Source organism: Hippoglossus hippoglossus, chromosome 23 (assembly GCF_009819705.1).
Source record: "Hippoglossus hippoglossus isolate fHipHip1 chromosome 23, fHipHip1.pri, whole genome shotgun sequence".
Taxonomy (NCBI): Eukaryota; Metazoa; Chordata; class Actinopteri; order Pleuronectiformes; family Pleuronectidae; genus Hippoglossus; species Hippoglossus hippoglossus.
In genome coordinates, this window is record NC_047173.1 from 17,828,043 (window position 1) to 17,848,058 (window position 20,016).

The 20,016-nt window shown below is 45.1% G+C and overlaps 1 protein-coding gene across 5 annotated transcripts in view; it reads right to left on the reverse strand.

The window, feature by feature from the left end:
- The window catches only part of phf21b (PHD finger protein 21B), a 53,238-nt gene that overhangs the window by 19,369 nt on the left and 13,853 nt on the right, over positions 1 to 20,016 (reverse strand). For all 5 annotated transcript variants that reach the window (XM_034578623.1, XM_034578622.1, XM_034578621.1 and 2 more), the window contains exon 2: positions 8,974 to 9,018. In XM_034578623.1, coding sequence (XP_034434514.1) covers positions 8,974 to 9,018 — 45 coding nt within the window. The remainder of the gene's footprint in view (positions 1 to 8,973; positions 9,019 to 20,016) is intronic.

Consider the following 20,016-nt stretch of genomic DNA (forward strand, 5'->3'; position numbering starts at 1 on the left):
CAGGACCCAGCCCCCCCCCCCCCCCCCCCCCCCCCCTGGCAGAGGGTCATCTTATCAGCAGGGGCACACGGGACAGAGTTTGGCCCCTGGCCCACAGCTTGGCAGACGGGGGCGTCACAGAGACAGAGGCCCCTGCTGCTCCACATGTGGAGGTGGAGGTGCAGCCAGGAAACACAGCGTCTGTCCGGGCAGCGGTGAGACCGGTGGCTGAGACCCAGCACAGGATCCACCGACCGCCTGTCCCCCTGAGACAAAGACTATCTTGACCCACTGGCGTCTGTGTAAATGTGACAAACTCCAGCTCAGGATGTGATTGTGAAGCAGAGCAGGTTCACCCGGCCGTGGATCATCTCATCATGAGTCTGCAGCAGGACACTCGCAGCGAGACGACCAGGGGACAGAGACAAGTCCAATAACGTCAGATTCATGCCTCAGATTAGGTTTGAACTGATGAATGTTTCAGTCCCTGAGCTGAGAGACGTCAACCTGTAGTTAAATATTGAAGCAGCTGGTAAACAGAATAAAAATCACATCTCGCTGCTCGGGAGACAAAACTCTGAAGGTCTGAAGGAGACAAATGTGAATTTAAACGACTTCACTCTCACCGAGAAACGATGCATTTTAAAAACTGCAGAGAAACAACGTTTAGAGACAAAGACGCTTCGTCCAGAGGAAACAGGACAAGTCGAACACTGTCAAACGTATTTCATGATCTCCAGCTTTTATCCAAAATCACTGACGGTAAATTCTAGACTTAATATTCTTTGTTTTCACTTAATAACATTTAATCTTATTTAACTACCTCCACAATCAATACTGACGGACTCCAGCACAAGATGGCGACACACATACATACATATATATATATATATATATATATACTATAAATGAAGTGTGGACAGATGAAACTGTGTCACTGTTCCTCTTCTGTCATCGACCACAGAACAAACATTAAAATGTTCATTATTCAGCTGCATCACAAACACGAGGAGGCGTTTAGTCAAACTGTGACGTTCTGTTCGCTGCACGACTCCGACTTCTCTCCCACAGGATGTGATCATGTGGTCAGTCTCCGCCCGTCACACCGGCAGCGGACAATAAATCCATTTAAATGCAAATCAAACACGCCCTGGGCTTCATCTCCCTCATGTTCACCGGAATGTGACACACACACACACACAGACACACACACAGACACACACACACACTGAACCCACAGGGGGAAATCTACACAACCAGGGCAGAGACAATCAATCAATGCATTGATTAATGGATCAATGACACCTCTGATTGGTAATTAAGTATTTTAAAGATGTTTAACTACAAACAGTCGATGGTCACAGATTCTCAAACCTGAAAATTAACTTTGATGTGATGGAAACTGAAGAAAACAGAATAAACAGTTGTAATATTTTGTTGTTTCCTGAGTCGAGTTGTTAAACGACCCTGAGACAGAAGCTTTAGTTACAGAATCGGATTCGGTGACGACGACTCTTCGATCGATCGCTGACCTCGACACTAATCACTTTGTTTTTCTGACGACGTGCTGCCTTCAGGTTCTCTCAGGAACTCTCAGCCTCAGACTTTGATTTTCATCTCAATTAACTTTTCAGCAAAGAGCCCAGAAGACGTTTCACCAACTGAATGTGAAAACAGACAAAACTGTTTCTGAGCCGAGGCCGTCGCCACAGCTGCGGGTTTCCAGGCCTCGCCGTCGCCCTGCGGACATTTACATCATCGGTCTGTGTTGATTGGGTTTTCAGAAGTGACGGAGCGGCGGCGCCACACACATGGGCTGAGGTTGATAAATGTTCTGTTGTAAAAAGTGTGGAACCTGCATGTTTCCGTTGGACGGGTCTGTGCTCTACACTGCATCAGTTAGCTGTCTGTGATCTGAGGCGTCCGTCTTTACTCCAGCGTCTGCAGCTGCACAAGCTTCTGGAGAAATGTTGCTATAGCGACGTGTCACTCGATCACGGCGGCGGTGCACGGCGGGAGAGTCGGTGTGTAAATGAAAACAACAAGAGGAAAACAGAGCGAGTGAAGTTTGATTTGAGTCGAGGTTTGAATCCTCCCGAGGTTCGTTAAAGCTTCGCGGCTCGGCCCTCGTTTTGATAAAAGCTCAGCGTTGTTGTTGTCAGGGCAACGTCTTCGTGTGCATGTGCATCCCGCTCCTTTCATTACTTCACATCAGCCTCAGCGAGAGGGGGGGGGTTCAACTCGCCCAGCAGGTGAGCAGGAGCAGGTGACTCTGCTGATGCTTTTATACTGAAAAGCAGCTCGCTGCTGCTTCCTGTTTGCTGTGGTTTCTTCTTCATGTCTGTGAATCACCTGAAGCTTTTTACAGTAGAACGCTGTATTTGGCTTTTAGCTCAGTTACATCACTTTTCATTTTTTAAATCTGTTTCTAATCAGTTTGTGTTGAAGCTCTGCTGAAGGATCAGAGATATCAGTTAATCAGATCAGTGAAATGAAGTGATCTGGACGTCATGGAGAGGAATGTGTCTGGAGGCCGTAATGAAGACATCTGCTCCTCGCACACCTTCAGCCAGAGGATATTGAGCGGCTGCGACAGCCACAATCACAAAGCGTCAAAAGGTCAGAGTCTATATTAAGTGTAGAGTCGAGGAGAAGTGATGGCGCCGCAGCTGCGTCCGCTGATCACCTCGACTCTGCTCCTCTAATCGCTGATAATAGGGTCATGAAAAACGGCGGCGAGAGCAGCAGCGGACGTTATTGGTGCTGATTAAAAGGCTGGTGAGTGTCGTCTGAGCAGCTCGGCCACCGTGAGCCAGCTCACTCAGACTGAACGTTAACGTGCTCCCAGCCCGATTTGAAATCTATCAATTACACATCTGAAGAACCAATGAGTCATTTCAGTGTGTGAGTTAATAAACAGAGACAATAAAGAGGTATGTAAGGAGGTGATTTTAAATCAAACCACTTATTTAACAAACTGATTTATCACCTGCACGTTTCTGTTGTTAAAACTGTGACTTTATTTAAGATCATAAATGATGCAGTAAAAAAATCCCTATTTTCTATCACCGCAGTTGTCACGACAACAGAATTTTAATTATGGGATTCAACATTACTTGATAAAATGTCCAATCAGTGAATTTAGTTTTGTCCCAGTGTGGATAAGAACTCGTGGATCACGGTGGAATTCAGATGTTCTTTCCTGATTCTGGATCGAAGGCTCATGTTCTCCTCTCTCCTCAACCTGCAGCTCAGATTCCAGCCTCACAAGCGCCACTCGACTCTTTCAGCCGGGACTTGGCAGAACGTCTCGGAGCTGAGAGCACTGGACCAGAACCAGAGGGCGTCTGACCGAGTCCAACTGGCCTGTGGGAAGCCCCCGGTGCCTGGGTCGCTGCCCCGCGCTCGCCGCAGAGACAACAAGCGTTTAACATGTTGGATTAGCCGGGATTAAGGACGTCTGCTGAGCAAAATGAGACCAGTGTGCTGGTTTTATCTTTGCTGCTGCAGGAGGAGAAATAAAGTCAAAGAATAAAATCATTTCTCTTAAAGGAGAATGAAGGTTTTCACCTGCAGTGGATTTATCTGAGTCTTGTGTTTGACAACCGAGTTTCCAGGTTTACATTTAGTTAAAAGTCACAGTTTTATGAGCCTGAGCCGGTCACAACACTGAAACCTGCTGAGATCCAACTTTATCATCTTCTAAAGACATTTCACTGACACTTCCTGTTTATTTGTGTGGAATATTGAGACATTCATTGGATTTCTTTTAGAATCTAAGGACACAAACCTGGTGACTATTTATATTTACATGACAAAAAACCCCATCGCATTATAATTATGAAATATGAATTATTAAGGTTAGGGGTCAATAACTTAAGTGTCAACTATTCACACTATGACAACAGAATCCAGAAAATCGTCAGCAGAATAATCAAGAATAAAAATTATGATTCGTCGCAGCTTAGAATGATGGATCTTAGAAAATATAATAACTCTTTGGTTTTGGTGCATTTTGATCACGACTGGAGCTGTAATCTGATGAGACTGAACTCACAGACATTGTGTCAGTTGTTATTAAACGATAGAAAACAGGAATAAAGTTTCACTCTACGCTGACGATATTTGATTGTTTGTTTGTATTCTTGTAAATTTCCTCCCATAAAATCTCTAAAAAACTTTTTTAGACTTTCAGGATATCTTGAACCATATTCATCTATTAATTATTTTACTTATAATTATTTTCCACCTACTGAGAAACCATAGAATTAAACTGACGTCTCCTTTCACTCTACTGGGCTTGTTTGTGTGAATCACAATAAAGTGAATCTTGAGGACATGAAATCAAATGAGTAGATCAATAATAAATATTATATTAAATCCATCTCCACTGAGTTTTTCTGAAGAAAACACAAAGTGAACTTTCTATAAAAAACAAAGTTCCTCCTAAACTAAGAATTAAACAACTCTCCCAGGTCCGAGGTGATTGGTCGGTTCCCTCCCAGTCACTCGATGGACGATCAGAGGCTGAATCCTGATTTTGTATCTGGTTTCATCTCTGCCCACATGGATCAATAATCACTGTCGTCTGTTTGAACTATTGATCACAGACGTAAATCTAAACCCATCACAGACATTTATAGCCCCGCGCCGTCTGCAAGGATCACAACCTCCAATTTCATCATCTCAGTTTGTGTGAGTCGACACAAAACACCTTCAAAAGCCAGACATGAAAATACAGGGAATAAAAACCTTGTTTAGTGAAGCTGCAGATAACAATTGTTTTCATTATCACTCAGTCCATAAGTTATTTTCTTCATTTAACTACGATTCTTTAAGTTGCTGAAAGTCAGAAAAGGTTTTAAATTGTCACAAACTGTTTAGTAAAACACTTTTGTTTTGTTTTGGGATAAAATATTTAGTTTAAAATGAAGAAAAGACAAAGAGAAGCAGAAATTCTTAAAGTTTTAAAAACTAAAACAAGCTAAAGTTTCACTTGAAGTTACGTTAGAATTCATTGTGTTTATCACAAAAGCTGCAAAGTCTGGATTGAGATTTCATTTCTAATTCTGACCTAAGTTCCCACATGTTGAATTAAACAGTGTTAAACAATGTTAAAAGAAAGTGACTTACTGCTCAGCACCCGGCTCGTGTGTTGTTGTCTCTGAGGTTTAATCTGAAGTTAAAGTGATGAACGACTCTAACGTCAGTGACGGAGGAAGAGGAGGAAGAGGAGGAAGAGGGGGGGACAGCTGGGGCCACGCTGAGAGAGGGGAGGAGCCAGCGGAGTGTGGGGGTGTTCGCTGGAGGAGGGGGAGGTTAGCTGGGGGCCAGCAGATGGACGTCAGGGAACAATAGATGCAGACAGATGCAGCCACAAAGAACACACACACACACACACACACACACACACACACACACACACACACACACACACACACACACACACACACACACACACACACACACACACACACACACACACACACACACACACACACACACACACACACACACACACAGGCCTGTGGTAAAATGTACAGAGGCTCTGGAGTTAATCTCTGAACAATATGATAAATTAATTCGAGTGAACACTTAATTTCCTGGAAACTTTTTTCAGAAATGTTTCTAGAAACAGACTCATATTTTTTAAAGCTGTAAATTCTTCGATCAACAAGAAACGTTGTTGCAGTTAAAGTTTAATTATAAGAGACGTGAATAAAGTGTAAGTGATTAAATATCTGCTCGTTGTGTTGACGTCAGATTATCAGAAAACAACTTTAACTGCTGTTTGTTTTCATCTCTTATAAATATATAGAGATAAATATGATGAACTTTGTTTGTCCTGTTGTTTCTGATTCTCTGATATATTCAGGTTTTTCATTTAACTTATCGTGTCTGTTTGTCTTCTGCTGAAGTAGAATAACTTATATCTTAATAAACATAAACGATGTGATACTGAGGAACTGAGGAAATGTAAAATGATTTTAAATCTTCATCACACACAAACACTTTCTCTTGATTAAATCAAACTTTTTCTCTGAACATCTGTCGACAGATTCTCGCTGCGTCTCGTCGGACATTTGAGAACTTCCTGTAGAGGGGGGGGGGGGGGGGGGGGGGGGGGGGGGGGGGCTGAGGGGGACAAAGAAGACTGCCCAACCCCCAACACCCCCCCCCCCCCTTCATGCATGGATGTGTGCATGTCTCTCTCTGTTGTTCAATGTGATGTAACAGAGGGGGAGGGGCCAGAAGACATCACACACACACACACACACACACACACACACACACACACACACACACACACACACACACACACACACACACACACACACCTCAGAGTAACAGCTGAACTTTTGCTCTACAGCGCCCCCTGTTTCTAACCAGCAGTAATTATCTTAATCCTTAACCCGTCGGTTTTAAACGTGAGCGGTACCAAGCCACAGACACGTGAACACAACACACGTATGTGATAGAGGAACATGTATGTGCTGCTGAACGGCCTCTGAGGGAGCTGCTCCCGCTCACCACAGCGGGGGCAGGTCGTCTCCACCTGCTCCATCAGCAGGAAGCTCAACGAGCAGGAAGTCAGGTCCTCGGAGGCGGGGGAAGGAGGCCCCCCCATCGTGTGCTACGTTAACAACATGTTGCACCACCTCAGTAGCATTAGCATGGCTGTAGCTGGTGAAATGCTGGAGGGCGTATCAATGAAGTTTAATTACTTTTTGATTTCACAACTAGCAGAGATTTGTTAATTTTTAAAGGTTTGATTTGTGGGAGGGGCTTCTGGTATGAAGCCAAGATGTGATCTTCAAATGTTCTGTTTCATCATGTGACATAAAAAGCTGGAAATCCTCAGAAGCCAAAGAATTCTATTTTAAGAAAGACTTTCAATAATTAATCAAGGATCAATATGGCCGCTGATTAGTAATTCACTGATTGAGTGTTTCAGCTCGACTCTGTTCCTTTAAATCTTGTTCTGGAGGAGGCGTGGAGCTCCATCTCTTTATTTCACTGCTTCCTCCTCCTCCTCCTCCTCTTCCTGTTCTTCTCGCTTCGCGTGACGACTTTCAATATCGCTGTATTTGGTTTGAGGCCGACAAGTAAATATTGACCGAGTGGATCTGAGTGAAAGACGCTGGCGGCTCCGCAGCGCTGCCTGTGAGATGAGTTTTCCTCGCCACCACCAGAGGAGGAGGAAGTGTGGGTGTTGGAGGAGGATGGAGGAGGATGGAGGAGGATGGAGGAGATCCTGGTGGCAGCGTGAGGCCTCATTATCACGAGCTGCCGTCACCTCCGCTGGTTCGGATTCATCCTGAGACAAGTTTCTAAAATCGCTCTCTTTGCTCCGTCCTTTTGATTCAGTCCAACGCTCTGCAGCTCTGATTGGTTCATGAAGTACAGAACACAGACAATTACAGCGGCTGCAGCTCCACTCACTTCTCCACCATTACTGCTCATCCACAATCACTTCAAATTAGATCCACCAGTCGATACCAGAAGTCAATATTGAATCTGCTCAAAGCAGGTGGAGAGTTGGACGGTGACGAGGTGGATCCTCGGAATCACAACGACTGAGGTCACGAGGGGGGGGGGGGGACATCGAGGAGGGACACGAGGAAAGTCCATATCAAAGATGGAAAACAACACAAAGACATTAAGAGGATCGGACGACAACAGACGACAAAAACTAAATCTAAAAGTGACTCAAAACCAAGAAAAAAGTCAAAAGAAAGAAACAAAAATCTTAAGGTTTCATGAAACGAGCGAAAAGAGAAGCCAAACGAACACAAATAAACAAACAGTGTAAAACTACACAAACAGATGAACAACCACAAAGGAGACAGGACTGAAAACAAGTCGACTTTCTGCAGATTTCAGGTTTTCAAGCGTCTTCACGACTCGGAGCAGAATCCGAATCCGAGCCCGTTGTTTACATCAGATATCCAGCAGCAGAAGAGGTGTGATCCTTAATGAGCTGAGTCTCTGCTCGCTGCCACGCTGAAGCTCGTCTGCCTCGCTCGACGCTGACGAGCTGCTTAACAGCACCAAGCTCCTGAACGTCTCCTGAGATTCATTTAACAGCTTCACTCTGTCCTATTAAGACGTTCACCATTGATCTCGTCTTCAGTCTAATTACGTCTCCGGGAGGAAACAGGCGAAGGTGCTGCAGGACGACTCAGTGAGTCTAAACAACTTGTGTTTCTCTGGCGTTAATCTGAGTTCACATCCACACGACGACACAGAGAAGTGAGTCTTCAGACGCAGCTTCAATCAGCCCGTCTGCTTCACGGGAGTAAAACCATTCAAATAACAAGCAACAGCTTTCAAACAGACGAGAGTCCAGCTACAAACTTCAGCCTCAATTACACACAACAACAACCTGTGTGTGTGTGTGTGTGTGTGAGAGTGTGTGTGTGAGTGTGAGTGTGTGTGTGTGTGTGTGTGTGTGTGTGTGTGTTGTAGCTGCAGAAAACACAGCAGCTACCACACCATAATAACATGTGATTGAACATGTGATTGAACATGTGTGATGGACAGATGTTGTCTCTTCTTCTCTGGATGAAACCACAGGAAACGTTTCCACTCTTCAGACTTTACCTGCAGCAACAAACCTCTACAGCTGGAAGCTTCCCAGAGAGCGAGTGGACGTGTTGATGAGGTTTCTAACACGTGACGGACGTGAAAGAACACAGATATCTCAGGATGAAGAAGAGGAGGCAAACACGTAGAAGATGAAGACGTCACACACACCAGCTCACAGCCTGAAACCTGCGGCTTTCAACTGAATCAACAACTCACATCAACTCTCAGATTCAGAACCTTAACGTCTGATTTGACAGATGTTGTGTTTTTAGACGAAGCTTCATGTGAGGATTGTGTGTGAAGAGGCAGGTTTGTGACCCATTCAGCTCTGTTATGTGTGACGCTGGTGTGTTTGTGTGTTTGTGTGTTTGTGCACAGATGAAACAGATCCAGTGTGTCTCTTACCTGTCCGTTCTGAAGCTCATTCAGGCCTTTACACAACGTCTGGTTCTGTGGAAGAGCAACAAGAGAACAGGAGTCAAATCACACGTTGATCCGGTTTAAACAACAACAACACATCAGTTACACAACTGACGAGTCACAGAGCTTCAACATCTTCAACTGTTTACATGTAGAAACCTGCAAAATGATTTACAACCAAGTTTGTTTCCCAGAAACAGATGAAAACTGATCTGATCGTCAGTCGATGAACTAACAACCAAACTTCTACTACACAATAAACAAGTCCAAACCACCTTTTCAATTCAGAATCAGCTTCATGTGAACATTGAATGAACTGAATTGTGTAGAGCCTCACTTAACCTCACTTCTCTTTAATCCTTCAGTCGGATCTACTTCACACTGCGGTGACTCCTCCTCTTTACCCAGCATGCACCTTGAACAGTGAAACCTCAGGAGACACTGCCACGCTGCAGAAGAAGACGTGTGTTTATCTGTCACCTGTGATTTAACACATATGTGTTCAAACGTCTGGAGAGGAAAAACTCCACCGCCTTCATTTCTTTATTCCCTCCAGCAGGACAGGAAGAGTGTGTGTGTGTGTGTCTGTTTGTGTCTCTCTGTGTGTGTGTCTCTGTGTGTGTGTGTGTGTGTGTGTGTCTCTGTGTGTGTGGATGGTTGGGCAGATAAACAAGCGGATTCATTCTGTATGCATTGCTTTTCACACTGGGGAAATTTATAAGCTCAGAGCTGATAGTTTCCAAATCACGCCGGGCGTTCAACGGCGTTACGTCAGAGAGAGAGAGAGAGAGAGAGAGAGATATTATATTTATATATATATATATATATATATATATATATATAAATGGGGCAAGGGAGAGAGAGAGAGATATTACCTTCCTGCAAATGTTTTACGTCGTCGACACTGAATCTGACAGTTTACTATGTCGACGATTGGCTGTTACATCTGTGTGTGTGTGTGTGTTTTTGTGTTTGTTTGTGTGTGTCTGTCGCTGCAGAGGATTTTCTAGTTTTCAGTTTGGTGTAACTTGATTCGTCAGCAGCCAATAAGTGAAGAGAGTGACCTCTGCGACGCCGACAGCAGCAGTGCAGGGTGTGTGTGTGTGTGTGTGTGTGTGTGTGTGTGTGTGTGTGTGTGTGTGTGTGTGTGTGTGTGTGTGTGTGCGTGTGTGTGCAAAACGTTCTGCAGAGTTTAGTAAAAGTAGAAAAGTTGAGATAAAGATTGTAAAGCAGCCTCCGTGCCAACAACCAGACCCGAGCTCGTACGTCAGAATCAGATCTGACAACACAAACAACACAACACAACTCCGCCCCCCCCTCCAGCACCTGAACGCTGCAAAATGAAAACAAATGTTACCCCCCCCCCACTGAATATTTACATCCTGAGCATCTGTTCAAAACCCACAAACAGCCTCCGTCTGTTTCCTCCTCAGCTTCAGCACAGAGGAGGATTTCTGCTGCTGTTTGTTTTCCTGTGACCGGCTCAACTCTCAGAACCTGCAGCCGTGGAGACTCATGGGAAACGACCAGCACCGGCCCAGCACCGGCCCAGCAGCCGACCAGCAGCAGACCAGCACCGGCCCAGCAGCAGACCAGCACCGGCCCAGCACCGGCCCAGTAGCCGACCAGCACCGGCCCAGCAGCAGACCAGCAGCAGACCATCACTGCCTCCCAATGCTGCGCTGGCCCGAGCAGAAAAATACAAGATCTTGACAAACAAGAAGATAGTTTGGTTTCCAAGGAATGACAACCAAAGGTCAAAGGTTGAATTAAATAGGATTAAAAGGTTAAAGAACAATGTGTATCCCCTCAGGAGCACGAGTATACTCAGCTAAATTTCACGTCAATAGTCAGTGATTAACTTCTGCAATTCAGTCTCATTTTCGTACAGAGGATGATCCCGTGTTCAAAATAGAAGGTTCGTCCTCTGGGAACTGAGAATATCTACAGAAAGATTAATATGTCATGGATGTGTTTTGATTTGAGGACGGCAACAGAAGAGCAACAATAGAAAGAGGGCTTCCTCTGGGGAGCATGAATATGTTTGGGCAATCTGAACTTTAAATTTTTATTTTCTAATATGGAAAAGATAAAGTTTTAAAAAATGTATCCAAATGATGGCAACTACAGAGATCACAAAAATATTAAAGATACATCTTCAGGGAACCATGACAAAGAACCTGAATCTAAACCATCAACAACAAATTCATGACTAAATTTAAGTCAGGATGAAATCGTGTCTTGATGATTAAACTACAGAAAAGTGCAGAAGGTCATACAATCCTTCAGATTCAGCTTCTGAGGATAACGAATATCCAGAAATAATGTTTCAGCAGGTAAACTAGTTTTACGGGGTCCGGACCGTCTGACTGTCCGGAGCAAAAGGAGGCGTCAGGAGGCGTCAGGAGGCGTCAGGAGGCGATGAGGCCGAGGTGGAGGCCCAGCGAGGAGGAGGAGGAGTCTGGTCCCCTCGGTGACGGCGGCTGAAACATGCTCCGACATGCCAGTGTTCAATTAGAGGTGTGGCCCTCACATCTCCACAGCTCCAGCAGGAGAAGGAGCCACTTAGAGTGTAGCAGCCTCGTGGAGGACGCCTGTGGATACTGTTTCTACATGTTAATTAAAGGAAGCTCCTGGAAGCTCCATTCACCAGCTGCTCGTCACTTTTTACAGAAAATACATTTTTCTCTTCAGCAGCAGGATTCTCCGACAGCAGCTGTTTCCTAATAACAGACCGTTTACTGAGGGTTTTATGACCCTAATGGGTTTAATGGTTAATAAATAATGTAGCAGAGCTGTACACATTTGTTATAAGTTATTTTGAACAAATGATTTGTTACAGAGAAATGTAAACAGGGCTGCAAATAACAATTGTTTTCATTATCCAAAGCTCCCTGAAGTTACTTCCTCAAGTAATATTAAATTTGTATCGTCTACAATGTCAGACAATAGTAACAAATTATAATTCATGTATTTAAACATCTAGTTATATTAAAGCAACCATATTTAGTGAGGAATGAGGTGTATGAGGAAAAAATGGAGGTAATTCATTGGATCAAGTGGATCAATTAATTAATTAATTGTTGCAGCTCTACACATAAATATTACAATAATAACAAACATAAAGGAGGCCAAGGATGGAGCCTTGGGGAACTCCACACATTACAAATAACTAATAGCTTTATCACAAAGCTAATAAATATTTATCTTAGTTTCACAGATCAGTTTTTAAGACATAAATAAGAAAAAACTTGAAGGTTGCCACGTTGTGAACAATCACTTTTTGCAGCACTCATCCAACATGTTGTTCTTGTTGGTTAACGACCAATAGAAACATTCAAAAAGAGAGAAATCCTGTGTTGTTGTATTAAACGTGTGTTTTCCTCTAACGGGTCGGGCTCTGCTCGCCGTGCTCCTCCTGTCGGACGCCGCCGAGCGGCGGCCTCTGACTTCACCTCCGGCAGCTGCAGACGACTCAGTCTGTTGTTTCTACTCTGAACCGACAGCGTCTCACTCCATCACTTCCTCCAACCAACTGGCTTTTCATTAGACGCAGGTAAATGAGATTGTCTCTGCTGCTGCTTCACATGTAAGACGGACGTTGTTTATGTCCAGACACAGAATCGACCTGGACAGACGAGCGTCAGAGGGAAACCCGCTGCCCGAGGAAACACCTCGGATGCTGCCGCCTCTTCTCACTGACTCTGTTCATCGTGTCTCCTCATCTGATTTTAGACTTTTATCATTGCACAGGGTCTTAAATTAGATTCGTCATAAACAGATCAGTTGTTAAATCAAATAAAGCAACAGAATCCGTCTCAAATATGATGATTTGTATCACGTGCAGACGACTTGTTGGACATTTTCCACAGTTTAGAAAACCAATGATTCATTAGGTTTATCTAATATTTGAAGAGTATTAAACATTCTCTGGTTCCAGCTTCATATCGGTTCATCCTCTGCATCTCAGACCTTTGAATCCTGGTTAAATAAAACAAGACGTCTGCGGTGAATTAAAACTCACATTTCATAGATGAGACAATAGATCAAGAGGCATCGACTGATTGATCAATAATGCAAATATTGGAAGTTTCAGGCTGAATCTCGAAGAGTTGGGTCATTATATATTTTACAGGTTAACATCTCAAATCCCTCCAGACTCTTTATTTCCTCTGACCCAGTAGCATCTATTCCTTTATATAGACACCAGGATTATTAATATACATCCAGCAGCTGCAGACATTCACTCTACTCGCTGTGGCCTGAGTACAGTCCAGATTATAATGGGTTTACAGTTGATGAGATTCATGAGCAGCAGCAGCTACGTCTGTGATCCTCATATCAAACTCTTCATTGACAAACTGTCCTTGTTTTCTCAGCCTCACACACTCGTCCTCCACAATCTAACTTCACAGGAAGGAGTGATTTCCTCGTCTCTCTGTGTTTTTCCCTGCGTTACATTTCCATCTTTCAGAAACTCTTTATCTCCTCTGCAGAGCGCCTCTGCCTGGAAGACACTCGACAACCACCGGCTCTTTGATTCCCAGGTGATGAACCCGAAAGGTTCGTCTGCTCTCGACAGGAACAACAAAAATACTTCAGCGAAAAACAAACAGTTCCTGGAATCGGCAGCTTTGAAAGTTTCGAGGTGAATATTCTATCAAAGTCCACATATATAAATATATATAAATGTACACGTTCAGTCTGAGTCTCGTCTTTTCTCTGCGGGAGAAGATTTCTCAGTAAAATCAGCTCTTTGTTCCCCACGTTCACTTGTATAATAAGAATAATTCTTCAGGCTTTGATCAGTTCAGTGTAATGTTCCAGTAAATCATGTTCCACAGGTTCCAATTTCCACTGTGAACACTCGTCTGTCTCTTTTCTTTGTGCCACAGATTCTCTTGTTTGGAGCCTGAACCCTTCAAACCGTGTTCACACAGGAAACGTCTCCTCGGCCGCACGCGGCTCAGCGGCAGTTTCTGATTTCAGCCAGAACCGAAACGTTTATTTGACTTAACACCGAGACAGAAAAAGACGTCAAAAGGTCAAATCTCCAATTAGTGAAGACGAAATGTTGCAGAGCGGCAGACGGAGAAATAAACAGAGTTTCTGCAGGTTGAATAAAGAACAACGAACTGACATCCCATAATCTGGGATGAATAAACCAGTGATTTACTGTCACAGGAGAGTCCGCTGGTCACTCTGCGGCTCCATGTCTGAATGAGACGAGGCCTTCCGTCCTCACGCCCTCTGCTGCGCCGCTCGTCTGCACCCGTGTGTCTTTATTTATAATGCGAGCACAAGCCTTGTTATATTTGGCGTGTTGCTACGGAAACTGGCCTTCGTTTGAGAACCATTGTTGGCTCTCCTGCGAAGGGCAGAACAAACTGTGCTGAGCTTTTCTTTCATTTATGAAGTGGCTCTTTGACATGGAGCTCAGGTACCGACGAGAACAAACAGAAGGAAAAGACTCTGCGGCGGCCGAGTCATTATTTTTCATTAAGCAAAGCCGCACAGTAATCACTCTGCTTCCCGGGATTCAGCTGACCGTTGACTAATGTGCGCGCGCACACACACACACACACACACACACACACACACACACACACACACACACACACACACACACACACTCACACACACTCATGACCAGAAGCTGTGGACAGACAATACAGATGCTCAGGCCTCAGAAGTAACAGCGCCCGTAGGCCGCGGCGCCGCGTCAGCTTGCTCCAAGTAACTGGGTTAACTTGACCATTTACTGCGATGATGCCGCAGGACGGCGCCTGAAAAGACGTCCGCCGCAGCTTCAAAGGGACAGGAAGGAAATTCCACTCATTGTCTCCTCACCACTATGATAGGGGGGGGGGGGGCGGCACTTCTGGAGTTTCAGGGGAAAACAGTGTTGCAGCAGAATCCAATACAACTGAAGTAACTGGTGATCGATTCCTCAGACGTAATAAAAGCTCATCATGTGGTGAACTCTTCCTTTAAGACAGAACTACAAACATCAACCAGCGGCAGCAGCTCCGACTGTTTCTGCCTCTATCTGCTTCTCTGCGGCTCTTCTGTCCAGACTCCATTTATTTTTAATTGCTTTTCAGCGTTTGTCCTCATCTTTGTTTACGTCTCGCCGCCTCAGATAAGCAAAGCAATAATGGGAAATTAATTTGAATACATTTACAGACGTAGCCTCTAAAATAAAACTGGTCGTATGTTAGTTTCTCCGCACGGCGTTTAGATTTCCACACACGTGCTCACGGAGCAGCCGGCGTCCCTGACGGACGCCATGTAAACACAGTGTAAGTCAGAGAGAGAGAGAGAGAGAGAGAGAGAGAGAGAGAGAGAGAGAGAGGGCAAAGAGGACGAGTCACAGCCGTCTGGATGAGGGGGGGGGGGGGTTAGAGCCGGAGAGGAAAAGGCTTCATGAGCAGAAATCAAGATTTTATCAGGAAGAGCTGAGACGACCTCTGGAGAAGAGCAGTGTTGTTTCCATCGTCTTGCAACCCCCCCGTATCCCTGTGGTGTTGGTTTTGTTTAAAAATTAGATTTACTTTATAACGTCTCAAATACACTACTCCTAATTGTCTGTTCATTTGATTAGATTCATGGAAAACATCTCAGTCCCAGCCCCTCGGTGGCTCCCCCCCCCTCGTCTGGGACCCACTGACTTAGAGGAACAGAAACACAAGGCAGCCGTCGCCCCGGAGATTCACCTCGTGGCTCCTCGAGGGGCCTCGAGGGGCCTCGAGCCACATGGGTGAACCCCTGATATAAAACATCTGTGTTGTAGCATCAAGATTCACTGAAGTGTCCGTGTGTGAAGACGCTCGTCTCACAGAACCGACCGTTTGATCGTGTGACACAAACTTTGGTCCAAACCTGAGGAAACTCATAAAAAACTAGTTTGGTCTGGTTCTTGCTGTAAAAACTACAACATCCATAAACCTCACAGGCCTTGTTGCCATGGAGACTCTTGAGCATCTCTCAGGCCTTGGTGCTTTACTCCCTTTTCTTCTGTCTGACCCTGAACGTCAGATATGAAACGTCCAACAGTCAAACCACCTCCACTTTCTTCTGATGTGACTCCGTCCGATCGTCTGCGGCTGTAAACCCTCGTCACCTCTGAGTCTGAGCTGCTGGTGTCACATCTCAACAGAAAGTAGTGACGAATACAACAAGTTTATCCCTGATTTACATTTGTAAATTAAACCTAATAAATGACAGTTATATTTTAAACCAGGATAAATAAATCCAGGCCTGATAATAAACAAACTTAAACCTGAATTCAACATTTAAGTGAATCAGAGAAAACCTGAATATCTAAAAACCAAACTGTCAATAAATCATGAAATCAGAATATGCTTTTGTCTTGATACAAACTGAAAATACTAACTGAATGTAGAATATCAACGCGTTCAAAGATGTTTTCAAATCAAAAGGATGTAACCGCTCCCGTCTCTGAGTCTTTCATCAGATTTACACCTGATGAAAGACTCCTCACAGATTAGTGAATTTTCCCAGCAGGAGCCTGTGATCCTGAAGGCGACACAGCACGCCGCTGCGTTCAGGGACGTTTCTGAGGCCTTGACTCCTGTTGCTTTTGTTAAATCATGATTCTTAAGTCAACCACTTCCGCTCCACGTCAGTTACCAGGCAACTTGGCTGCACTTTTGTACATGAGGCGTGATGATCCGCCGCTCTGACGGCCCTGAGCCTGTTACTCCTGCTCTTAATTCCCTTTTTATCCAGGGACTGCGACCGCATGATAAAATAAAGTGTTGTCGATGGCGCCCTGCAGCCGAGGAAACGTGTCAGAAAACCGTCTCGTCAGAGGAGAAGGTGACGGCCTGAGTCTCAGCTCAAAGCAGGAAATCCCTTCTCAGCTTTAATCACGATCATGAGCCACTAACACGGCAATAAACTGTCATGTTGCTGCGTGTGCACGTTTGTTTCTCGTACAGTTCCCAGAAGCAGCAGTTTATTTACAGACTCACGCGTTCAAGAGAACGACAGATATTAATAGCTCCCTACTTGAGAGGAGACTGCAAACGAACCGTGCCATCTCCTGGCTGCAGCCGAGACGAGGAGCAAGGAGGAGGAACCAACACACGTTCACCAGGATATCACCGGCAGATAATCAACATGACCAGGATCAAAACTCTGAACCAAACTCTTCCACCGCATCGAACACTGACAAGAACCAGAAGTCAGATCCATCGTCTCCATCGTCAGAACAAGTCAATGCTCATTAAACGTGACTGTACAAGGTTTTCATGCTCGAAGGTTCAGAAAACATCAGGTTCCTCAGAACGTCCATCGCTGCAGCTCCTCTGTTCAGCCCCTGTCTCAAACACTCTGTCTCTTTAAGACCCCCCCCCCCCCGCCTGATAGAGCCCAGTCTGCTCTGATTGGTCAAACACTTCCAGCTCCTATAGGATATATACGACCTGCCTTTATGTACGAAAAGTGATGCGTCACTTTCAAATGATGTAATCGCACAGCCCACGTGTGTCCTGTACGTTCACATCCACTAGAGGGCAGCACAGGGTCAAGAGTTTTTTACAACAACAAAAATAGCGTAGAGAAGAACTGGTCACGTTAAAAAACGGTGTTCGAACTCGTCCACAAAAAGTTCAGCCGATTGTGAAGATTCTTCCTTGTGTCTTATGGTCGTCTCACTTGAGCTACACTGCCCCCCCATGGTTTCCAGTGGTACTGCTCTGTTTCCGTATTGAGCGTTGACCATAGATGAGCCTCTAGGGGGCGTGTCAGACGTGATGAGGAAGTCTCCTGCTGTTTCAGCTTCAATCAAACATGGCTAACAGAAAGCGACCATTTTGTATCAGGCCTGTGGAAGTTGCTCAGCGTCTGAACGCCACAGTGACGTGACCCCCCCGACAAACATCATCACCCCCAAACGGCGGCTGCTTCCTAACGTTTCCAGCTGGAGCAGTGACTCACGGGTCAGTGTAACCGGCAGCGAGAGGAATATGGACGATATTTTTAGGTGCGTGACTCACACACGCACGCACACACACACACACACACACAGACACACACACACACAGACACACACAGACACACACACACGTCTCTCTCACTTCTTGACTTAACGTCTTAGCGGAGAAGTGGAGCAGTAATGAGTGAACACCGGGACGAGGATGAAAAGGTTCCGTTGTGTTTTCCTGAAGTGGAAAGCGTCTGGTTCTCCTGTCGTCGTGAACACAGAAAACAGCTCAGACAACCAGAAACTCAAATGAAACCTTCTCACATTTTAATCCATGAAACTAAGAGGATTCTTTTCTCAGAGAATAAAAACATCAAACAGGTTCCAGGCGTCCTTCTCCTGGGTTCTCTCCAAGAACATTAGATAACCCCCGACTGCAATGTACTACGTTCTATATTCTGTGTTCTATGTACCAAGCTCCAGGTTCTATGTTCCATGTTGTGTATTCATAGTCCTACATGTATGTTCCACTCTGTATGTTCTGTATGTTTCTGTTCACACTGATCTGCTCTAAATGTTAATGTTCACTGTTCCTGCTTCTTCATTACAAGACTCAGAGAATCAACGTTCTGAAGTCACGAGGAAGAATATGAGGATTTAAAAGGTACAAAGGTACATTTAAGGTATTTGTACACACTGTATATACAGAATAATAATGTATATACAGTATATGAAGTTGTTCTTGTTCTGTATAAATCTGAAACCTCTCAGCGCCCTGTTCAACATCAGAAACCAGTTTTTAAGACGTGGTTACGTTTCCGCCTGCAGACACTGAGCAGATCCTTTTCTCTTTCACAGACGTGTGTGTTCAGCAGAACACGGCGCCATTGTTAGTTCAGCGCTCGCCTCCTGACGAACCTGCGGGCAGCGAGTGGAAATACCAGACCTGGATATCAGTGTCGTCTGTTCGACTGCTTCTCTGTGACTGTCGCTCACTTCAAAGCTCAGAAACGTCCTGAACTTTGAAGCCGATCGGGGACGCTGGCGAGCGGCGGCTGGCGGTGGGAGGGGCCTGGATGAAGGCTGAGAGCCTCCCTAGAGGCTCATCCACGACCGCCAGTAAGAAAACACGCCTCACTTCAAAGCCTCACCGCCGCAGCTCCACGGCGTCTGACTGAAACTCCACCGAGCGGCCGGTGATCAGAGAGGAGACTTCACCTCTAACTCTACGCTTCTATAGAAACTAAATAAGATGACAGAGTCTAACATCCGGAGATTCAACAACATTCATGATCCTCAGAGGATGAATCCTGCTGCTCATGATCCTTCACTCAGTCTTTAAACTTCAAAGATTATTGGATTTATTTTACAAGGCAGTAAAAAAGCTTTTTCATAAACTGCGACGACTTCTGTTCTCATTAGATGATTTATTCTGATCCTTAAAGTCAAGATGAAGATGAGCTCAGCTGATGTTTGAGTCTGAGTCACAGACGCTGACGTCACTCAGACCAAAGGATCATCAGCATCATGAGATCACTTCCTGCCACACACACACAACGTCCTGTTTGTAAAGGAAGTGAACTTCCTGATGACAGTGCTCATTTCTTCCACATAAAGTAAACTTCGAGACATTTCTCCTGAGACGTCACATCCGAGCAGCAGGAGACAGACTCGCTGGCATTTTGCCGAGTTGACTCTTCGCTCGGCCGTTTTCCAAGACGCTGTTTGTGTCGCTGCTGCTTTGATTAAAGGATTTTCAAAGATTATATTCCCCACAAACCAGAAACATATTATCAGTCTTAAAGCAGCGACGCCTCGAGCTGCAGATCTGAGGAGGAGATCAGATTTGAGAGGGACGGCCGGATTAGACGCACAGAGGCGTTGACCTGACAGCTCATCACGGCTTAGGAGAGGCGTGATCCCGAGACGCCGCCGATATGCCTCCATGCATCCCTCCATCCATTCCTTCATCCATCCCTCCATCCATCCATCCATCCCTCCCTTCATCCATGCATCCATCCCTCCATCCATCCATCCCTCCATCCATTCCTTCATCCATCCCTCCATCCATCCATCCA